Source organism: Mandrillus leucophaeus, unplaced genomic scaffold (genome assembly GCF_000951045.1).
Source record: "Mandrillus leucophaeus isolate KB7577 unplaced genomic scaffold, Mleu.le_1.0 Scaffold656, whole genome shotgun sequence".
NCBI classification, from domain to species: Eukaryota; Metazoa; Chordata; class Mammalia; order Primates; family Cercopithecidae; genus Mandrillus; species Mandrillus leucophaeus.
Genome location: NW_012107097.1, coordinates 806,639 through 827,035, shown reverse-complemented (window position 1 = coordinate 827,035; position 20,397 = coordinate 806,639). Strand labels below are relative to the sequence as shown.

General features: G+C 40.7%; 2 protein-coding genes across 7 annotated transcripts; one reads left to right on the top strand and one right to left on the bottom strand.

The window, feature by feature from the left end:
- The first annotated feature begins 3,631 nt into the window (after nucleotides 1–3,631).
- Nucleotides 3,632–17,602, top strand: HYLS1 (hydrolethalus syndrome 1). Of its 5 annotated transcripts, XM_012001263.1 has the most exons (4): nucleotides 3,632–4,034; nucleotides 8,364–8,412; nucleotides 16,068–16,122; nucleotides 16,304–17,602. In XM_012001263.1, the coding sequence occupies exon 4, from the start codon at nucleotides 16,329–16,331 to the stop codon at nucleotides 17,226–17,228; it is 900 nt and encodes a 299-aa protein (XP_011856653.1). In that variant the 5' UTR covers nucleotides 3,632–4,034; nucleotides 8,364–8,412; nucleotides 16,068–16,122; nucleotides 16,304–16,328; the 3' UTR covers nucleotides 17,229–17,602. The 5 variants fall into 5 exon arrangements, with proteins under 5 accessions (XP_011856653.1, XP_011856652.1, XP_011856651.1 ...); XM_012001262.1 differs by lacking the exon at nucleotides 16,068–16,122 and having other exon boundaries at nucleotides 3,649–4,034; XM_012001261.1 differs by lacking the exons at nucleotides 3,632–4,034; nucleotides 16,068–16,122 and adding an exon at nucleotides 5,622–5,707.
- PUS3 (pseudouridylate synthase 3) lies at nucleotides 10,421–19,852 on the bottom strand. Of its 2 annotated transcripts, XM_012001267.1 has the most exons (4): nucleotides 19,801–19,852; nucleotides 12,860–13,283; nucleotides 12,177–12,742; nucleotides 10,421–11,232 (listed from the first exon to the last, which is right to left on the bottom strand). In XM_012001267.1, the coding sequence occupies exons 2-4, from the start codon at nucleotides 13,235–13,237 to the stop codon at nucleotides 10,731–10,733; spliced, it is 1,446 nt and encodes a 481-aa protein (XP_011856657.1). In that variant the 5' UTR covers nucleotides 13,238–13,283; nucleotides 19,801–19,852; the 3' UTR covers nucleotides 10,421–10,730. The 2 variants fall into 2 exon arrangements, with proteins under 2 accessions (XP_011856657.1, XP_011856658.1); XM_012001268.1 differs by lacking the exon at nucleotides 12,860–13,283 and having other exon boundaries at nucleotides 19,801–19,846.
- Between the last annotated feature and the right edge of the window lie 545 nt (nucleotides 19,853–20,397).

Below are 20,397 nucleotides of genomic sequence, written 5' to 3'. Positions count from 1 at the left end.
CCCCACAAGCTATCCTTTTAACTTTTTATGGAAACTGTATTGCGTAGGCATGATTGATTACATTGGTCATTGGTGATCAACTCAGTCTGTAGCCTCTCTCCCCTCCCTGGTGACCGGGACATAGGGCTGAAAGTTCCAACCAATTCTAATCATGCCTTGGTCTTTCTGGTGACCAGCCCCCATCCTGCAACCAGTCATCTCCCTAGCATTCAAAAGCCACTCTTATCATTTAGGAGATTTCAAAGGTGAGATTTCTAGCCTAGGTGAGATGTCGCCCAGGCTAGAGTGCAGTGGTGTGATCATAGCTCACTACAGCCTCTACCTCCCGTGCTCAAGCATATTATCCCCATTTTGTAAGTGAGAAAATTTAGTCAAAGAGAGGCTAAGTAACTTGTCCTTTTCACAAACTAGGGGGTAGAGAAGGCAGAATTTGTGCCTAGATAATGTGACACCATAATATGAGCTTATAATCTTAACTATACCATGTAAACAAAGTATGGGAGGCCATTGTTTGGACTAGCCTCCTGCATTAGGTCCCAAGAGACCAAACAAACCAGAATGAAGTCATTCAAATAGGTGCCACATAATCAAACTGACATCTGAAACAGGCCAGTTTTCCAAAAACAGAAGATTCGTAGCAACCAATCAGGAGTACGGTTCACCTAAGCTAGCATGATGAGGATGTTCCCTGTTTTAACACTATAAGGAAAGAAATTTTGAACCGACCAATCTACTTTTTGTTCCATTTCTGCTTTCTTCTACCCTTTTCTGCCTATGAAGCCAAACTCTTCTACTCACTTCATCTGAACACTCATTCTATTTTATAAAATGAGGTGTTGTTTGATTCTGGAATCACAAGTAAGAGCCAATTTGAACTTGAAGCTAAATTTGCTGTAACTGTATCTTTTGATAACCATGTCCTCCCATATTATTAAATGTGTTACTGAAAGAATCCAAGAATGAAATAATTAGGACTGAAATAGTAATCAGTAGCAAAAAGGGAATGGAAAGGAGAGTAATAAAGCTTAATAATGTAATGTTTATTAGAAAAATGAGGATGAGAAAAAGTAAAAAATGATTAAATGTTGGGAGTGATCAATACCACAGATACAAACAGGGGAAATCACACGGTGAATCCAGAGGGGAAAGATTAAGTAATAAAAATTTCAGATATTTGGGAGGCCGGGGCAGGCAGATCATGAGGTCAGGAGACCGAGACCATCCTTGCTAACACAGTGAAACCCTGTCTCTACTAAAAATACAAAAAAATTAGCCAGGCGTGGTGGCAGGCACCTGTAGTACCAACTACTCAGCAGGCTGAAGCAGGAGAATGGCGTGAACCCAGGAGGCGGAGCTTGCAGTGAGCAGAGATCGCGCCACCGCACTCCAGCCTGGGCGACAGAGCGAGACTCCGTCTCAAAAAAAAAAAAAAAATTCAGACATGTTGCATTCGGGAGGATGAAAAGACATCTATGTAGAGACGCTAGAATACAGCTAAGGTAGATATTAGAAACTCAGGAGAAAGGTAAGGACTAGAAATACAGATTTTGAAATTACTCCATATAAAATGGATAGTGGAAGCAACAAAACCATTAAGCTCTCCAAGATTTAAAAAAACAAAAACAGAAAGGATCAACACTTGGGGTACAGCAATAGTTGAGAGGCAGAAGAGAGCTGGGAGGAGAGCCAGGACAAGGTACCCTGAGTTCCACGAATGAGAGTTTCAGGACAGGGCAGTGAACACACTTGGTACTACACAGGCTGCCTTCTTTCATTCTGTACTTTCTCCCTGGAAGACCTTGTTCTTACCCTTTACTTAAACCACATCCACCTATATGCAAATGAGTCATACATCCACATCACTAGGCCATATGTTTCATCTAAGCTCCAAGCTCAGTCCTCATTCTTTTTTACTTCTTCAAAGTAGGTTAATAACTTGTCCTCATCACAAACAGGGAGTAGAGGAGGCAGATTTTGTGCCTAGATAATATGACACCATAATATAAGCTTATATTCTACCTACTTTTATCTCCACCTGGAGGCCCCCAGGGTATCTCAAATTCTACATGCCCAAAATCTAACTCTGTCTCTCAAAACACGGTTTTCTTCCTGTATTCCCTATCTCAGAAAACAGAATCCAGTTGTGCAAACAGGAATCCTATGAATAATCCATGACCTGCCTCTCTTTCACATCCCAACCCCAGTCAATCCATTTCAAGTCATCATGAGTTTTAGCAACTAACTATCTCTATCGCCTTCTTGAAATCTCTGGCTATTATCCTCCTGGCCTAAGCTACCACAGTCTTCCACCTGGAATAATGTAACTGTCTCCCACTTGGACTTCACATATAATCTTTCCCTCTTCAAATCCATTCTCCTCAGTGCTGCCAACAAATAACTTCAAATGCAAATCTGAATATATAGCCCTTACCTGACTAAGTCAAGCCCCAACCCTGCTTAAAACACTTCAGTTTCTAGAGCTCTTATCAAATCTCTTGCCTTGGCCTGCAGGACCTGCACGACTTGACCCTTGCCTATCTCTCAGTCTCATCTCTACCATTATTTTCTTTGCTGGTCTTTATGTTTCTTGACTCTTCCATTCTCATAGACCTTTGAGTATGCTATTCCCGCTACCTAGCAAACTCCTTTCACCCTCTTCACTTCCCTCCACGTCCTTTCACCTACTTATCCTTCAATTCTTGGTTCAGTGACACTGTGCCAAATCTCCCTATTAATAAATGTTCTCATTGAACCATTTGCCTCTCCTTAGCATTGAACACAACTGTAATTTTATAATACAGTTGCCCCTTGAACAACACAAGTTTGAACTCACAGGTTCACTTATATGTGAATTTTTTTCAACAAAAGGCAATGGAAAATACAGTATTTGAGAAATGTGAAACCTGGGTATACAGAGGGCCAACTTCTCATATAAGTGGGTCTGTAGGTCTAACTTGAGGACTTAAGTATGCATGGATTTTTGGCATATGCAGGGGCCCTGAAACCAATACCCAGATTACACTGAGGGACAACTGTAATTTGTGATTATTTGATCAGTGTCAATTTCTCCTATCAGACCAAAATCTCCATAAGGGCAGAAATTGTGTCTTTTTATTCACTATCAAATCACCAAGACATAGCACAGTACTAACCACGGGGGTTCATTAAATACTTGCAGAATTGATTATCAAATACTTTTAAGAAGTAAAAAAGAATGAGGGCTGAGCAAGACAACTGGAGCTGACTATCAAGATCACTGGTGACCTCTGAAAGTACAGTTTGAATATACTGATGAGGGTAGAATCCAGAATGTAGGGACTTAAGGAGCAACTGAGCAAAGAAGATAGGGGAGAGAGGATGGGCAAAAAGGCTGACAGAAGGGAGCAGCAGTGTCAAGGGAAAGCTGGTTATTTTCATGTTGTTATTCTTTATGCCATTATTGTTCTGCCTTCAATACTGAGAAGACTTAAACAGAGAAGAACTGAAAATATTAGAGACAGGATGTAATCAGTCAGATAAGGGAGGACTATAGTTGAAGAAGTTTGTCTGAAAATGTCAACAAAGAGGTGAGGTAAGCAAAGATATCATAAAGGAGTGGTTAACTTGGCCGGGCGCAGTGGCTCACGCCTGTAATCCCCACACTTTGGGAGGCCGAGGCGGGTGGATCACCTGAGGTCAGGAGTTCAAGACCAGCCTGGCCAACATGGCAAAACCCCGTCTCTAATAAAAATACCAAAATTAGCTAGGCACGGTGGCATGCGCCTGTAATACCAGCTACTCAGGAGGCTGAGGCAGGAGAATCACTTGAACCCAGGAGGCGGAGGCTGCAGTGGGTCGAGATCGCGCCATTGCACTCTAACCTGGGCGACAAGAACGAGACTCTGTTTCAAAAAAAAAAGGAGCGGTTACCTTAAGCATGATGATATCACCAGTTGAAAGCAATATCTGAGTGCATAAAGAAGTTGATGAGTTGATAAACCAACAACACCTAATTAGGGAAAGCATACGGAAGAGAGCTGTGTTGCAATCAAAAGGTAAGGAAGCCATGTTAAACGACACTGCTTAGATGTAATCAGCAAAATCCAGATTACGGGAGATTGTACAGGACCAATCACCTGGTTCCTTTGACAACTAAATTTCAAGGAAAAAAAAAATGAAGGAGGAATTTAAAGAATAAAAGAAGCTTAAGAACATATGGATTTGACATATCACATGGATTTGACTGGATCCTGACCCAGGTAAGCAGACTGAAAAAAAAAAGACAAGCAGAAAATTGAACTCTGGATATTTGATGATAGCAAAAAAACATATTAAGTACTTCAGGTGTGATAATAATATTATGGTATGCTTTTAAGACGTCCTTTAATTTTCCAGAGATTATACTGAAATATTTAGATTTCAGATACTTTGTATTTGCTTCAAAACAATACAAGACAAGGTATGTGGTTAGTGATATAGCAGTAACAAGACGGGTCATAAGTTAATCATTGCTGAACCTGATATTGAGTTCACCGGGCTTCATTATGTATGGCTTTTCAAAATTTGTTTGAAATTTTCCATAACAAATTTTTAAGATGAGATTTGGTTTGCAGAGTAAGATTTTCTTCTATATACCGTATTTTAAGTGGTCTTGGTTAAAGTTTCTTGTTTAAGGTTTGACCTGGGTTCAGTAGATTTCTGGGAACCACAAGCATTATTAAATCAGATCTAAGAAAAATTGGAGGACTAAATAATCCACAAAAAAACCAGGGTTGGGTAGAACACCAGATACCACTTGAAATATGAAATATGCAGGAGTAGATCCTTCAAGTTGCTATGTATTAAAGGTTTTCAAAGATCAACATTTAATATAAAGGATAACAAGAAACTAATTGGGGCAACGCACGGTGGCTCACGCTGGAAATCCCAGCACTCTGGCAGATGGAGGCCGGCGGATCGCTTGAGGTCAGGAGTTCAAGACTAGCCTGGCCAATATGGTGAAACCCCGTTCTCTACTAAAAATACAAAAATTAGCTAGCTGTGGTGGCACACACCTGTAGTCCCAGCTACTCAGGAGGAGCTCAGTGCGCCGGGGCTTCATACAGCCGCTCTGTCAGGCCCCAGGGGCACGTCTAGAGCGCCCAGGCAGACGGTTGGAACCGTGCCCTGAGCGCCTTCCCCTCCCGGCACCACTGGCCCCGCAGCAGTCAGCAGTTGAGAAGGGCGGAGGCTGATTCCAATGAGGTGGCAGAACGTTAGGCGGCCTCTCCAAAATCCCAGCTACCTCGCCGTTAGCCAAGGTTTGAGAGTTTTCTCCTTCTCTTCGAGGGCCCAACCTCCCTTCCAGACTTACTACACCGGAGGCATCGCAGCAACAACTGCTGCCTGCACGCCTCAGCTAGGCGGGCTCGGATATCCATTTTTAGGGCAGCATGCGAAATCCCGGGCATGCTCCCGCTTGCGGAGAAGGCCAAGAGAAAATGTGCGCCAATCAGGATGCAGACTTGGAGGACGTTTACCCTCAGGACCAATAAGAGGGACGGTGGGCGGGGCTAAGGGTGCCGGTTCGCTCTCGGGATTTAAACCTCAGCGGCCGGCGGTTAACGGCAGGCTCGGCGCGTGGGGGGAAGTGCGCCTGCGCCAGCTAAGCGAACGCTAACAGAATCTGCGGTGCTCTGCCGGCGGCTGGCAGGACGCGGTGTAGAGAGAGTGGACTTCGGCGACGCGGGTAAGCCAGGCGAAGGCCGGAAGCGGCGGGACGCGGGGACCTGGTGACTGCCGGCCCACTGCCGCGGGAGCTCTCGCTCCTTTTCCCACCTTCGGGATGGTGCAGAGTGGCAGCTTCCCTCCCTGGTTTCCAGGTCCTGCCTGGCGAGCAGTCCCGAACCTCTGCGTTCCTGAAGAAGGCGGCCCGGGCAGCGTGAGCTACAGGCGCTGTGCGCGGCGGGCCGCGGCCCCTGGAGGTAGCGGTGTGCGCTGGCCGCCGCCGCCGTCTTTGTCCTGGTGGTCTCCCTCAGCTTCTGGGCCGCGCCCCTGGGACCAGGCGGAGGCCGGCCACGGCCCCGGGACTGGAGCGGAGTCCCGAAGGCCGCTGGCGATCCGGGTCCTAGCCACGCCCGCGGCCAGGCGGGGCGACTGCGAGCTTTGCCATTGAAGGCGGAGCGTGTCTTGTCGCCTTCTAGCTGCAGCTTTTGTGAATTGCCACATGGAACCGTCCAAGGTGTTTGCCCACCCCGAAATGGAAGTAAATCTTTTCTATTCTAAACAGTCTACAATCTCACTAAGCATGCAAAGGAAAACATTAAGGTATCTTTTTAGATTGGTAAGATTTTTCAGTACCCAATGCTGGTGAGAAAGTGGAGAAATAAAAGCAAGCACTTTTATGCCCTGTGTGTTGGGAATAATCCGTTTTTTCTAGAGGGCAGTTTGGCATTATAAATCAGAATTCAGGACGGCCGCGGTGGCTCACGCCTGTTATCCCAGCACTTTGGGAGGCCGAGGCGGGCGGATCACTTGAGATTGGGAGTTTGAAACCAGCTGGCAAACATGGTGAAACCACGTCCCTACTAAAAATAGAAAAAAAAAATTGGACGGGCGTGGTGGCGGGTGCTTGTGCTCTCAGCTACTTGGGAGGCTGAGGCAGGAGAATCGCTGCGAGACAGAGGTTGCAGTGAGCTGAGATCACTGCCTGGGCGACAGAGACTCGAGTCAAACAATAATAATGCCAAACTGCCTTCTGGAAAAAGGGATTATCCCCAACACACAGGGCAGAATAAGGACCCTTGTTTTTATTTCTTCACACACTCGCCAGCACTGGGTATTGAAAAATCTTACCAATCTGAAATGGTGTCTTAATGCTTTTATACACATTATTGAGATTGAACATGTTTTCTGTTTATTAATTTTTGTTGTTGTTTACAACAGACTTTGACTTTGTGCCCAGGCTGGAGTGCAGTGGCCAGATCATAGCTCATTGCAGCCTCAAACTCCAGGGTTCAAGCGGTCCTCCTGCTTCAGCCCCCATAGTACTGAGACTACAGGCTTACGCTACCATGCCTAATCTTTTTTTCTTTTTCTTTGAGAGATGGGGGTCTTGCTGTGTTGCACAGGTTGGTCTTTAACTACTTCCCAGCCCCAAGCGATCCTCCCACCTCAGCCTCCAAAGTGCTGGAATTACAGGCATGAACCACTGCGCCCAGCCTGTTTATTAGTTATTATTTCTTTGGTAAAGCATCTGTCTTTTCTCCCTTATCTTACTGATATGTGTACCCTTTAATAGCTTTCTAAGAGGAATTCAAATTACTGATATTTAAACCTGTTACAAGTATTTGTCCCAGTTTGTTGTCTCTTTTGCCTTCATTATGGTATTGTTTGCCTTTGTGGTAGGATGTTTTGTTTTAATACTATGATTCCTTAAGCTGCTTGCTTACCTCCCCAGAGGTAGAGAAATTTGTTATAACTGCAATAGCCTCCCTGTAACAGTCTACTGACCCAGTCCCTTTATCTCAATTTAAAGTCTTCGCCCCTTCTCCCCTTGAAATCCTTTTGATTGTAACTAGCTAAACCTAGGATGCTGAGTCACTGAGATTTTTCGAGAGAAGATATCATTAGGTATTTTGGTCAACGTTGTCTGTGTTTACAAAATACAAGTTGCTCTAGCTTTTATGTGAAAGTTTCCCTGTAAAGACAAAGGATTGTTCTATCTTTTATATTACAAAGAGAAGGAACTGACAGTTACCTATGGACCTTATTAAAGTTTGTATTTTATTTATTGTTTGCAAACACCATCTTCATATGTTCAAGGAAAAAAATAGGATGTGACACAGTTGAAATGCAGAGGAAATAACACATTAATCACTGTATAGTAGGACACATGCCATTAAAACAAAAAAAAACCTAGCTCTTGGCTTTACTGCCAAAAGTCTTCCTGGCCCAAACAGAGTCTCACAAATGGTTATTTATGTATAGATATATAAAAAGTGTCATTTAAATTTCACAACCTATTGAAATAATTCCTTTATTCTAACATTTATTTAGTCCCTACTATGGGTCAGAGACTTCGGAATTTGTACAAATGCTGCCTAAGAGAACAAGTAACTTTGCAAAGTTGCATTTGGGGGCTTCCCATTTGTTCCACCTGTGATGACTGTCTTGACTTTTTCTATGGCAACTACCAAAAATGTAGTCACTAAATTCTTACTCTTCTAGATCGGATAGTATAATCTAGCCAAACTTGAAAGGATTTTACTTAAGATCTAAGACCCTGATCTTCTGATTCCTTTGCTTCTACACAGTATCCTAACAATGACTTTTGGTTAGTGCATTTTGTTCCATGTATCACTGCTTCAGAGTTAATTTTTTTAAGCTCTATTTTTCTTTTCTAGGTTTTTTTTTAATTGAATGTAAATGCCAATCAAGATACATTGAAATAAGGTAAGAAATTCAGAAAAAAAAAACAACTTTGGTTTGCACTTACATGTTTTATTCCACCATGATCATTGATTACATGAAAAAGAGGATCTTTAAATCAAAATCAAAGGCCAAATTATATTTTAAGAATACTCAGGGCATAATGAAGTGTTGATAGACTAGGACCCAAACAGCAGTGATAATGATTCAAATCCAGAAGACTTGGATGATACAATGGGCAATTTTGAATAAATCTTAAGTAATTTTGTACCACTATTTCCCCATCTCTAAAATGGGGATATTTTCTGGTTCCCTCTCTGCTAGGATATAACAGCTATTATAATGTACTTTTCAGTACTACAGGGTCACCTCACCGTTTGTATGCTATTTTACTTCCTAAATCTGGAACTCTTTCAGTGAAGTTTTATTTCTGTGGTCCACCCCCTGCTGGGCTTCTGTAGAAATTATGGAGTATTAGTTTATGTTTATATATTAGTATTGTTTTTAATTGTCCCATGTGTTATTTGCACTAGCAGCTGGAGGATAGAAAACATATTTGTATACCTGGAGTCTTGAACATGGGTAGGAAATAACTAATTATTGGTTGGTAAGTAAAACTTTGGATCTCATAAACATGGTAGAAGTGTAAATTATAGGATCAGGGTCTTAGATCTTAAGTAAAATCCTTTCAACGTTGACTAGATTGTACTATCCAATCTAGAAGAGTAAGAATTTAGTGACTACATAAGTCAAAACAGTCATCGTAGGTAGAATAAACAAGAAGCCTTCAAATGTAAGTTTGTAAAATTACTCTCTGAGGTAGCATTTGTAAAAATTCCAAATGTGGATAACACACGCTGCAATTATGAAAATTATTTTTGAGGAAGAAGGTCTGAGTTCAAATTTTGATGTTTATTATTTTTATGGCTGCAAAGCATAATGTATTTAAGACAACTTTGAGTTCTTTTGAATAAATACTGGTGTTCACAAGTAATATTTTGAGGGTCACTTATTAACTTTGCTTTGAGAACAAGCAAAGCCCCATCTCATTTTTCCTCTCTCAGTATGTGGTACTACCAGCCACTCATTTTGCTCACATCTGAAACTTAGGAGTTATCTAGAAAGCCTCCCTAGTTTTGAACAGCATATTCACTGAGTTCTGTTGTTTCTACTTTCTTAATCTGAAATTTCTACTTATCTCCCTTCACCTCACTAAGTCTCTTCTAGGCCATTTCATCATCCATTGCCTCCATTACTCCAACAGCCCCCTAATTTGTCACAATGCCTCCAATCTTGCCCTCTTCCCATCCACAGAACACTCAGAGCAATATTTTTGCCACACAATTCTGTTGGGCATGTAAATTCTTTCAGTGTCCCTGCAAAATCTAAGCTTTTTAAGGAATGCCTTTGCTCTACAAATGTGACCTTTGGTTACCTTTTTAAACTACGTTCTTGTCACTCTCAAGCCATATTAAAGAATTCACAGTTGCCTGAATACATATCCTGTCATCTCTAACCCTTTATACAACTGTATCTTCTGCCTTCTGACACACTTAAAGTGGTTATCCTCAGTTTAACTGGCTCCCACTTGTTCTGTAAGATTTAGCTTTAATATCTCCTCTATAAGCACTTGCGTATAGTCACTAGCCCAAGGCTTGGCAAACACCATGGCCCATGAACTATGAGTGCTTTTTACATTTGTAAAGGATTGTAAAAATACGTATGCAATGGACGTCATTTGTGGTTCACAAAGCCTAAAACATTTACTCTTTAATCCTTCACAGAAACATTTACCAACCTTTGCACTAGATTTATATGCTTTGTAAGATAAGGTACTGTGCTTTATTCATTTAGTTAACTTCCAGGTAGGTGCCTGGCATTAAACCAATTTATCCAATCTTTAATTAAATGAATTTAATATTCTTAAATTCTGTCTTAGAAAATAAGACACTCAGGTGAAGCAGTTTATGAAAATTCAGATGAGTAGTGAATAACTTATCTGCTTTGGGGGAGAAAAACACAACAAATTAGATACTTGCAGGATTACGCTTTAATTAATTTGAATACAAGGCACAGGTTTCCAGGTGTACGTAAATACGTCTCCATTTTACGACTGCTTTTTGCTTCTTTAATCTCTTAATCCTTTTGGAACGGGATAAGAGAGTATTTGAAATTTCTTATTAAAGCAATAACTTCCTTAATAGGGCTTTAGTCTTTTTGCTTTTTTTTTTTTTTTTTGAGAGCTGATCATCTGAATTCCTAGTACTTGCAAGTACATTTTTTTTTTCCTTTCTGTCCACCTACCATTAGGTGGTTCCTAGATCCTGGCAAATTGTCTATGGTTAAATGATGCTTTTAATTTCTGTGTCAACACAGACCTTCTTTGTTGGTGTCTCCAAATTAGTATTCTCTTCCTCTATTATGTCATTACAGTCCCTTTTGGTTTTTGTTTCTTCCTCATGGAATAAATGTGGGTGCTCAATTCGTCCCCTACGTACAAAATGCTGAATCCGGGATTCCAATCCTTGGCATTTAGGACGGTCCATGAGGGGCTTATATGTGCGCATCTTCACTCCTTCTACAAAGGCACTGGTCTGCTTTATGACAGAGGGCTTAACATTTCCCCATTCTGTCATTCTATCCATCTTTGGTCCAATTCCACATGGTACTGCAACAGAGTCCAGTCCTTGTAGCATACTATACAACATGTGAGTTTTGACAGCATGATTAGCCCACAGTTGTTGTAGGTGGGTAATATTGAACTCCTGAGCCTCCTGGTCATAGATCCACTTGACATTTTCAAACTTACAGTCATATAAGACTAGAGGAAATTCTACAGCCATACTAGAGAAAAAGAAAAGAAAGGGTTTGAGAATACATAGCAGCCATCTAACAGTTCTTTAAAATCTAAGGGTTAGTTGCATTAAGGGAGCCGGGTAGGAGGTCACCGTTGATGTTAATATTGACTAATAGCTGAGAAAATATCTCACCATCCCTAACCTTGAACACCTTTATTACAATAATGAAAAATGCAACAAATCATAGACCAACCTGATCTATGTTAGGTAAATGTCAGTGCTAACAAGACATGGCTCCACCATACTGCTATAAAATTTAAAACAGCTGGTATTTTTTCCAAATTTGTTAATAGCATTGCAATTTTGTATAGTATGGGTAAAATTATTGGTATCTATCTCAGCCTGTTCTCAAAATAAAAATCTTGACTATTCTTTCTTTCCTACCATTTCAGAAATACGAAATTAGGAAAAATTTAGAAGTACAGTAGGATGACTACTCAGTAATATAAAACAAGCAAGATTTAATATGAATAGTTTGTTCATTTTAATTTTACCACATCCTAACAATAATACCTCAACATAAATTCAGAAACAACAAAGATGTAGAAATTAATGTCCTTTTACTTAAGGAGCCTGGTCAAAACACCTGTCTCTTTACTCATGGGATAGAACAATGAGAGGAAATTAGAATATACTGCTGTCTCTTACATGTTCATAACATTCTACAATTCAGATTAAAGCTTCATGAAGGCAGAATCAGTGACCATTATTTAGATAGTTACGGGGGAGAGAAGGATATGCTATTTTTTGTTTTGTTTTGTTTTGTTTTTGTTTTTGTTTTTGAGACAGTCTCCCTCTGTCACCCAGGCTAGGATGCAGTGGTCCAATCTCAGCTCAGTGCAACCTCTGCCTCCTGGCTTCAAGTTATTCTTTGCCTCAGCCTCCTGAGTAGCTGGGACTACAGCCACGCGCCATTTGTTTTTAACTCACCTATATTGAGGCTTCTGGGGATTTTTCTCTATATTCAGCAGCTCATCAATAATCTCTGGCTTCTCCATTCCTTGGCCAATCAGAAAGAGGATAGCCATCATACATCGGACTTGATGATAAAGGAATGCCTGGCCAGTCACTTCAAACTGACATAACTGGAAAGGTTCTTGCCATCTCCCCTCACCTGGGCTCTGGCCCACTAGCTGTACTTGAGCAGACAGAATAGTCCTCTGAAAATTAATCACACCATTGGCTACATCCATTTTACACAAGTTCCTGAAATCATGGGTGCCAACATACTTCTGAGCTGCATAATCCATGGCTACAATATCTAAATCAGCACGAGGGAAAAAATAGCGGTAAGTCCGCTCAAGACAGCTGAACCTAGCACTGAAGCTTGGTTCTACAGGGGCCCAGGCCAATATACGGATGTCTGGAGGGAGTACCCGATTGAGAATGTGGGTATAACGGATCTCTTCAGCAGTAGCATTTGCTTCCTCTTTTACATTAAAGTCCTCAGAATCCCTGCCCCTTGGAAATTGAGAGCGAAGGTCAAGTGAAATCACCTGTGGAGTTAGACAAAGATACTGGGTTTTAGAGACACAAATAATCTCAGTATTCAGTGTGTATACCTAGAATATCCTAGTATTGCTTGCTTTGAGAAACAGTGTATTGGCCCTTACCTGTCCAAAGGCACTAACTCCTTTGTCTGTTCTCCCACATCGGTGATAATTGGATGTCTGTCTGCTTTCTACTAGTCGAGTCTTAGTTAGAGCCTCAAACAGTTTCTCTTCAATAGTATTATTTGTGTTTTCCTGACTAGCAAAGCCCTGGTATCCCCAGCCCATATAGGCTATTCTTAGGGCTACATGTCTTCGGCCATGAGCACTGAAATCAAATGCACGCTTAGTTTTTCCAGCTCCTGATGAATTTTCTCTAATGTTTGAGTCTTCTTTATTTTTGGTCTGTTCCTTTCTAAGTCTTTGCACCTCTTGCTCCAGTTCTTGTACTCTTTTTAGGAGTTTTTCAGTCTGGTTTCTGTCTGTGTCATTATCAGCCATGATACAACAGCCCCAGGAGTAAAGGAATCACACAGGTCCGCCCTGTCTGAAAAGAGAGCAAAGGGATACAACAGTTTCAGTGCCAGTTCCTTTGATGATGTTCCAATGGTATATAAAATTTAATTTAACGCCCAAAGAATATACTTCTGCTTTTCCAGGGATACAAGCATTAGCTTTATTGTGGGTTGATCATCCATAGATATTCTTTTCAATCCCTTCTGGCCAGTTCACAGAGGGAAAGAACTATTATTCAGCTGTCATTATTAAGGTTTCATTAAAGCAGTCAAAATTTAGGGAGAATGTCTATAGATTTCATTTCTCTATCTTCACTGAATTGATTGAGGACTGATGTTACAAATATTTTTTCTCTAAAACATTTCCATTTGATTTCTCATTGTATTCAATTCTCTAGTCATAAGATTTCTTTATATGGGCTACTTATGTCTGCTCTGGGTTTCTACTGCTTTCCATTATTTCAAATAAATGACTTGTATGTTCCATCATCTAATATTCGTTAGATGAATATTAGGTGGTGCAGTAGAAGCTAGCCTAACTGAAGAAGCTTACTGATGGTTGTATTTCACATTGGAAGTAGAAGCTAGAGACAAGATTTTCTCACTTTAAGCCTTTTTGATGAGAGAAAAAAAGGTAATTAAGCACACTGACCCCTTTTTAAAGCTGTATTAAATGCATATTAGATTTCCGTACCTCTAATAGTTTAAAAAGTCAGTCTGATGTAATGTAGATGTCAGTGTAGAAATTCCTGTTATATTTCAATAATCTGAGGACAAGTATACTACATCCTTAAAATTGGGATGGTCCTAGACAATCTGTGACTGATGGTTACTTTAGTTAGAGAAGACCATCTCCACATCTGTTCTAAGGCTATATTATCTAAGTGTAGGTAGCTTAGTTTTTTACTCTGAGTTTCTAGATCTATAACAGATTAAAAGTTTAAATTGTAAAAAATGAAACAAAGTACTAGAAGAAAACATGGAATAACGTTTTTCTTAAATTCTGGAATAGGAAAGGCATTTCTAAGCAAAACAGTCTAGAAACCCAGAAACTGTAGAAAAACAAAAGATGTAACCTAAAAGTAAAAATTTCTCCCAGCAAAAAATAAAGTCAAAAGGCAAAAAACAAACTGAGAAGAAAAAAATAAGTGATGGTGAAGTGCTATCTTCCTTAATATGTAAGTATTTCATGAATATATAAATCAGTTTTAATGAAAAAGAAAAAAATCCAGCAACTTGAGAGATGGACAAAGACCAAGCATTTCAAACAAAAAGAAAAAAGCTTATAAAAATATTTGTTAAAATTTCTAAATGCTCAATTTTACTCAGCTGAAATAAATGCAAAAGGATATGAACTATTTTTCAAGGAAGTGACTGCAAAGACAAAGTTTGATAGTATACCACTTTGGAGAGGGAATAGAGAAACAAGCTCTGTTAATATATGGTCAGTACAGCTTCTTTGAAGGTAAACATTTTGGCAACAGCTCTCAAAATTGAATATATACATGCCTTTTGGCCCACATCTCCCATGTCTAGAAATTTAACCCATTCATATGCTTGCACAAATAGATAAAAACTTGCAAGATACTCGTTTTAGCATCAGTAAACCTATAAACCTAAATCACAACAGTAAGGGAATGGCTGAATAAATGTATGGTATATTCATACATTGGAATTCCGCACAACATAAAATGAAGAAGGTCGGCCTATGCTGATATATATAGCTGGATAACCAAGATTATCTTTAAGGTTCAGAAGAGTTGTGTAGTGTTCTCCTTTATGGTATAAAAAAATAAAAGTACATGTGAATATGGAAAATTTCTGGATAATCATAAGAAATTGCCTTTGAGAGTAAAAATTGGTGGGGGAGGGAACGTCCTTGCTTAAAATTATCACGTGCATGTATTAGTTTTTCGGTTTAAAAAGAAAAACAGTGGGGACACAGGAAATAGTGGACAGTAGATACCTATCTCAGATCCAGTCAGGAAACTAGCATTGGGTATGTGGCTGATTGATGTGGGTACTAAGTTATTTCAGACACTAGAATAAACAGATTTAGCTGGCAACTGAAGATGCGTTAAAATTACTAAGACAGCTGGGCGCGGTGGCTCACGCATGTAATCCCAGCACTTTGAGAGGCCGAGGCGGGTGGGGTGCCTGAGGTCAGGCGTTTGAGACCAGCCTGGCTAACATGGTAAAACCCTGTCTCTACTAAAAATTCAAAAATTAGCTGGGCATGGTGGCCCACGCCTGTAATACTCCCAGTTATGCCGGAGTCTTAGGCAGGAAAATCGCTTGAACCTGGGAGTGGAGGTTGCAGTGAGCCAAGATCATGCCACTGCGCTCCAGCTTAGGTGGCAGCAAGTCTTCATCTCAAAAAAAAAAAAAAAAAAAAATTACTAAAGCATAGAAATTATATGTATGCATATATATACACACATTATATGTGTGTGTGAGAACACAACACTGCTTTTATGATTTTTTTTTTTTAGATCAAATCACTCTTTTATGGTTAAAAGCAGGGACTCAGTCTGAAGCCAAACTGCTTGAGTTAGAATTTCAGCTCCACTACTTACTAGTTGAGTAACCTTGGGCAAGTTATTTAACTTCTCTGTGCCTCATGTTATTCATCTGTGAAAAGCAGATAATCCCACAGCTGAAAATTACATGAATTAATAAATGTAAAGCACATAGGACAATGGCAGGCATATAAAATACTCCCTAAGTACCTGCTACACAGTGTACATTAAGCAGTATGCCCCATATCATGTAGTTTCAAGCTTGTCTTATGCCAGAACTATACTGTCCTGTTTTAGGACCTGAAGATGGCAAGACAGTAGAAAGCAGGAGTAAGAGTGGAAATGAAAGCAGGTAATAGATTACCTAGAACTGAGTTAAGGCCCCTCTAAACTGTTCTGATACTACCCTGTATTGAATTTATGATTGCCTTAGCCATTCTTTCTCCACTTGACTGCTATAAAATAGAAGGGAATGAGCAATTTATGAGCTGGGAATTTATTATCAGAAAACTGACCAATGTTATCTCTTGCAGAAGGTCCTACAGTGTAGGGGAAGCAATGGAAGAACTTCTACCTGATAGACAAATATGGGCTACTATGGATCCAGAAGAACGAATGTTGGCAGCTGCTACAGCTTTTACCCACATCTGTGCAGGGCAGGGTGAAGGAGATGTTAGGAGAGAAGCCCAATCTATCCAATATGATCCCTACAGTAAAGCTTCAATAGCCCCAGGAAAGCGACCTACTCTTCCTGTGCAACTACAGTACCCACATGTAGAAAGTAATGTCACTTCAGAAACAGTCTCTGAGGCCTCCCAAAGACTCCGAAAGCCAGTGATGAAAAGAAAGGTGCTGCGTAGAAAGCCAGATGGGGAAGTATTAGTAACAGATGAGTCAATTATCAGTGAATCAGAATCTGGTACAGAAAACGATCAGGGTCTCTGGGACTTAAGACAAAGGCTGATGAATGTGCAGTTCCAGGAAGACAAGGAATCTTCATTTGATATTTCACAAAAATTTAATCCACCACATGAATACCAAAGAATTTCTCAAGATCAGCTCATTTGCTCTCTACAAAGAGAAGGAATGGGCTCTCCAGCTTACGAACAAGACCTCATTGTTGCCAGCAGACCCAAGTCCTTTATTCTCCCAAAGCTGGACCAATTAAGCCGAAACCGGGGCAAGACAGACCGGGTAGCCCGGTATTTTGAGTACAAACGGGACTGGGACTCAATACGTTTACCTGGTGAAGATCATAGGAAGGAATTACGCTGGGGTGTCCGAGAGCAGATGCTTTGTCGAGCAGAACCCCAATCCAAACCTCAGCACATATATGTCCCAAACAATTATCTAGTACCAACGGAGAAGAAAAGGTCTGCACTCCGTTGGGGTGTTCGTTGTGACCTTGCAAATGGTGTCATACCCAGGAAGCTTCCCTTCCCTCTTTCTCCTTCTTAAATCTTTTTAAACTTCTTTCACAGGATTGTTTGAGATAACCCAGCTCTTTATATCGTTCCTTTTAAATAGAAACAATTGTCTTGAAAAGCTCTTAGAAACATCTTACGGTAAGGACTTCACCTATCATTGGTCTTTCCTAGCTATATATCACATTGGTATCAGATAATACTTCCAAATTGCCACTCAAATCCAGCAGTTGCAAGATAAATCATCAGAAAGAACAACAGACCTGGTATTTCTATTTTGTCAAATTAGTAAGGGCCCTTTGTGTCCTGTAACCTTTTTTACCTATCATTGTGAGTTGCTGTACTTTAATGTGTGTTTTTTAAGTTGCTGGGCATTACACTTATCAATTAAAGTATTTTGGAAATTCATGAACTTGAACATTATTTAATGAAATACTTGCCTAAGATGATCTTGAACCTGGGCTATGATGAGAGCTCATAAGAAGGAACAAAAACTTGCCTTTTACACAGTCCTCAAGGATGGGAGAGGTTAACAACATAGCCCTCATTACTAAAGGTATACAACAAATCCAAGTAGTTTTATTTAAATAATGCCCCAAAACAGTACCATATAACATACAGGATTCAAACTTGTTTTATTTCAGAATTACTTCAAAAATATTTTGCCTGCCAGCTGTTTTTCTGGAATACCATGCTTTTTATAATTTGCCCGAGATTTTTGTAGGAATTATGCCTCACTTGGAAGACTATTCCTACTCCAGTAGAATTTCAAACTAGTAACATTTGGAATCAGATGCAAAATTAAATACCGGTATGAACCTACTTAGCCTGTGTGGGTGCAGATCAAAATATGAATTCTGTTCACCTTAAATTGTACTTTATCTGTTCCTGATATTTCTAACCCAACGGGGACCATCTAAAATCTAAAAGTTGTCAGTTTTAACACCAGAGGCCAGAAGAATGATGGCACAGTTTGCTTGTTCACAGAGAAAAAGCTCTAACATAAAGGTGAATGACCTTGCCTGTTACTATCTGCGAAAATCACTTTCCCTATAACATTTAAAGCCACATAATTCACATATTCACCCAGTTCTGTTTGTTAGGCATTTGTCAGGAAAAGAAGTAATCAACAACTCAGATGCATGTAGGATATACTCACCGCAAATAAGTAGAAACTGCAAACTGTCCACCAACAGTGAAATAGTAAATGTTTTTAAAGGTATTAGAGTATTCAATAGTCATTGGGAATCTTGGGGAAAGTAATATGGGAAGGTGCAAATTAAATGAAATATAAACACAGGATGATCTCAGTACACACAGGGAAAGATCAAAACCTAACTCCTGAGTAGTGGGATTAAAGGTAATTTGTATTTACACCTCAGCTTTCTATGAGGTCAAAAATTACATGGTGATTTTAACATGCAAAACACTCCAATTATTTATTTGGATCTCAAAAGTCCATCCAGTATTACCAAAGTCTCCAAAGTTAACTAGTTCATCTCCCCTGCTAATTAAAGAACTAGGCCAGAGAGTGAGTCTAGTTGGTTATAAGGCATATTTGTGGCAAAAACAGGACTTGGTACACTACAGTGCTTTTTCCAGCACACCTTATCCTTCTTCAGGATGAAGTGCAGTAGTTCCCAAGCAGATGTTTAAGGTAACACCTTGGCCAGGGCTGCCAAGTGACCACAAAGAGGGAATTCGTGTGTCCCCTAAGCACCAATTACAAACTAAAACAGCCATCCCCAGATGTTCCATACATTGGGCAGGACGCCGTGGCTCACGCCTGTCATCCCAACATTTTGAGAAGCCAAGACGGAGGATCGCTCGAGGCCGGGAGCTCGAGACCAACCTGGGCAACAGAGCGAGACCGTCTCTACAAAAAATTAAAAACTAGCCTGCCAAGACGGCGCGCGCCTGTAGTCCCAGCTAGTCGGAGGCTGAGGTGGAAGGATCGCTTGAGCTCAGGAGGTCGAGGCTGCAGTGAGCAGTGATCACGGCACTGCACTCTGCCTGGGGGACAGTCTCAAAAAAAAAAAGAAAAGAAAAGAAAAAAGGTCTAATCTCAGGAACCAGTGGGTTAACACAAATAGGATTCCTCTTGATAAACTTTATATTAATCCAAAGGGAAGAAGAGGCAGTACTGTCCAAAGGATTAGCAGACACGCACTATGATCACTAGAAAGCAATCGTGCTCTGTGTGTAAGGCAATCCCCAAAATAATTTGAAAATTGCTGCCACAGCCTCCCACATAATCCTGGGTTCTCAACTTCTACTGTTTTATGAGCATCCAGTTCTAAGTGGGGCAGCAGAGCACTTTTGTACTTCACAGTACAAGGACCACTGAAGCTCCCGTCACAACGGAATTAAACACGCCCCGACTGCGGCGAGTTTCCGCCGGGAGCTCCAGAAAGTACCAGGCACAAAAGAAAAATACATGGTCTTAAGCGATGTCTCATTTCCAGACACCAATGCTTTCCTGAAAAGACCAAAGTATGTGAAAGAGGGCAAAAAGAAGACAACAGACAACCGTTCAGCAATGTGTCCATTTGTCCCTTCCCCTGTGGAACCCAGAAAGTAACCCACCCCAAAAATCCCACACTTACTTTCCGGTAGCCGGCCGCGCAGCGTTTCCCAGACAGGAAGCTGTTGCTGTGCGTCTTCTGCGCAGGCGCCCGAGCCCTCATGGGAAGTGTAGTCCACGTTTGTGGGAAATGTAGTTCTGAGAACCGAGCTTGCTGCTAGAATCTACCTCAAGTTTTCTAGTCCAACTACCGTTTCTCCACCAACAAGGGAGAATCTGGGCCTGTGGCAGGACAGCAATAAAAGGAGGAATTCTAGTGCTACGCTAAACTAATAGAAAAAAAGGTAATTTTTCAAATGTCTGCTGTCCTTATACGAAAACTAAAACATTGAAGATGCTGGCTCGATTTTGTACCTAGTTAAATGAGAAGAAAGTTACCATTGAGAGACGAAAACATTGACTATTAGAATTAAAAGCTGAAATGAATATGATAATCTCAAAACAAACGACTAGGGGCCCTGAGAGTGACCGCACAGAGCCGGGAGCATTGCTTCAGCACCACGGAGAGATCATGACTGCAGTTTTTCGTGTGTTTTTGTATTTTCGCCCCCAATTCCAGAAATGCTGATCAAAATCTCAAAATTACAATTAGAAAACTGGGGGGCGGGGGGGAGGTGGA

Excerpts from the sequence above, each read along its gene's own strand:
- PUS3 (XM_012001267.1), bottom strand. The coding sequence starts at position 13,237 with ATGGCTGATAATGACACAGACAGAAACCAGACTGAAAAACTCCTAAAA. Across the intron at positions 12,743-12,859 it reads GAGTTAGTGCCTTTGGACAG|GTGATTTCACTTGACCTTCG; the intron begins GTAAGGGCCAAT and ends CTAACTCCACAG. Across the intron at positions 11,233-12,176 it reads CCCCAGAAGCCTCAATATAG|TATGGCTGTAGAATTTCCTC; the intron begins GTGAGTTAAAAA and ends CTTTTTCTCTAG.
- HYLS1 (XM_012001263.1), top strand. The coding sequence starts at position 16,329 with ATGGAAGAACTTCTACCTGATAGACAAATATGGGCTACTATGGATCCA.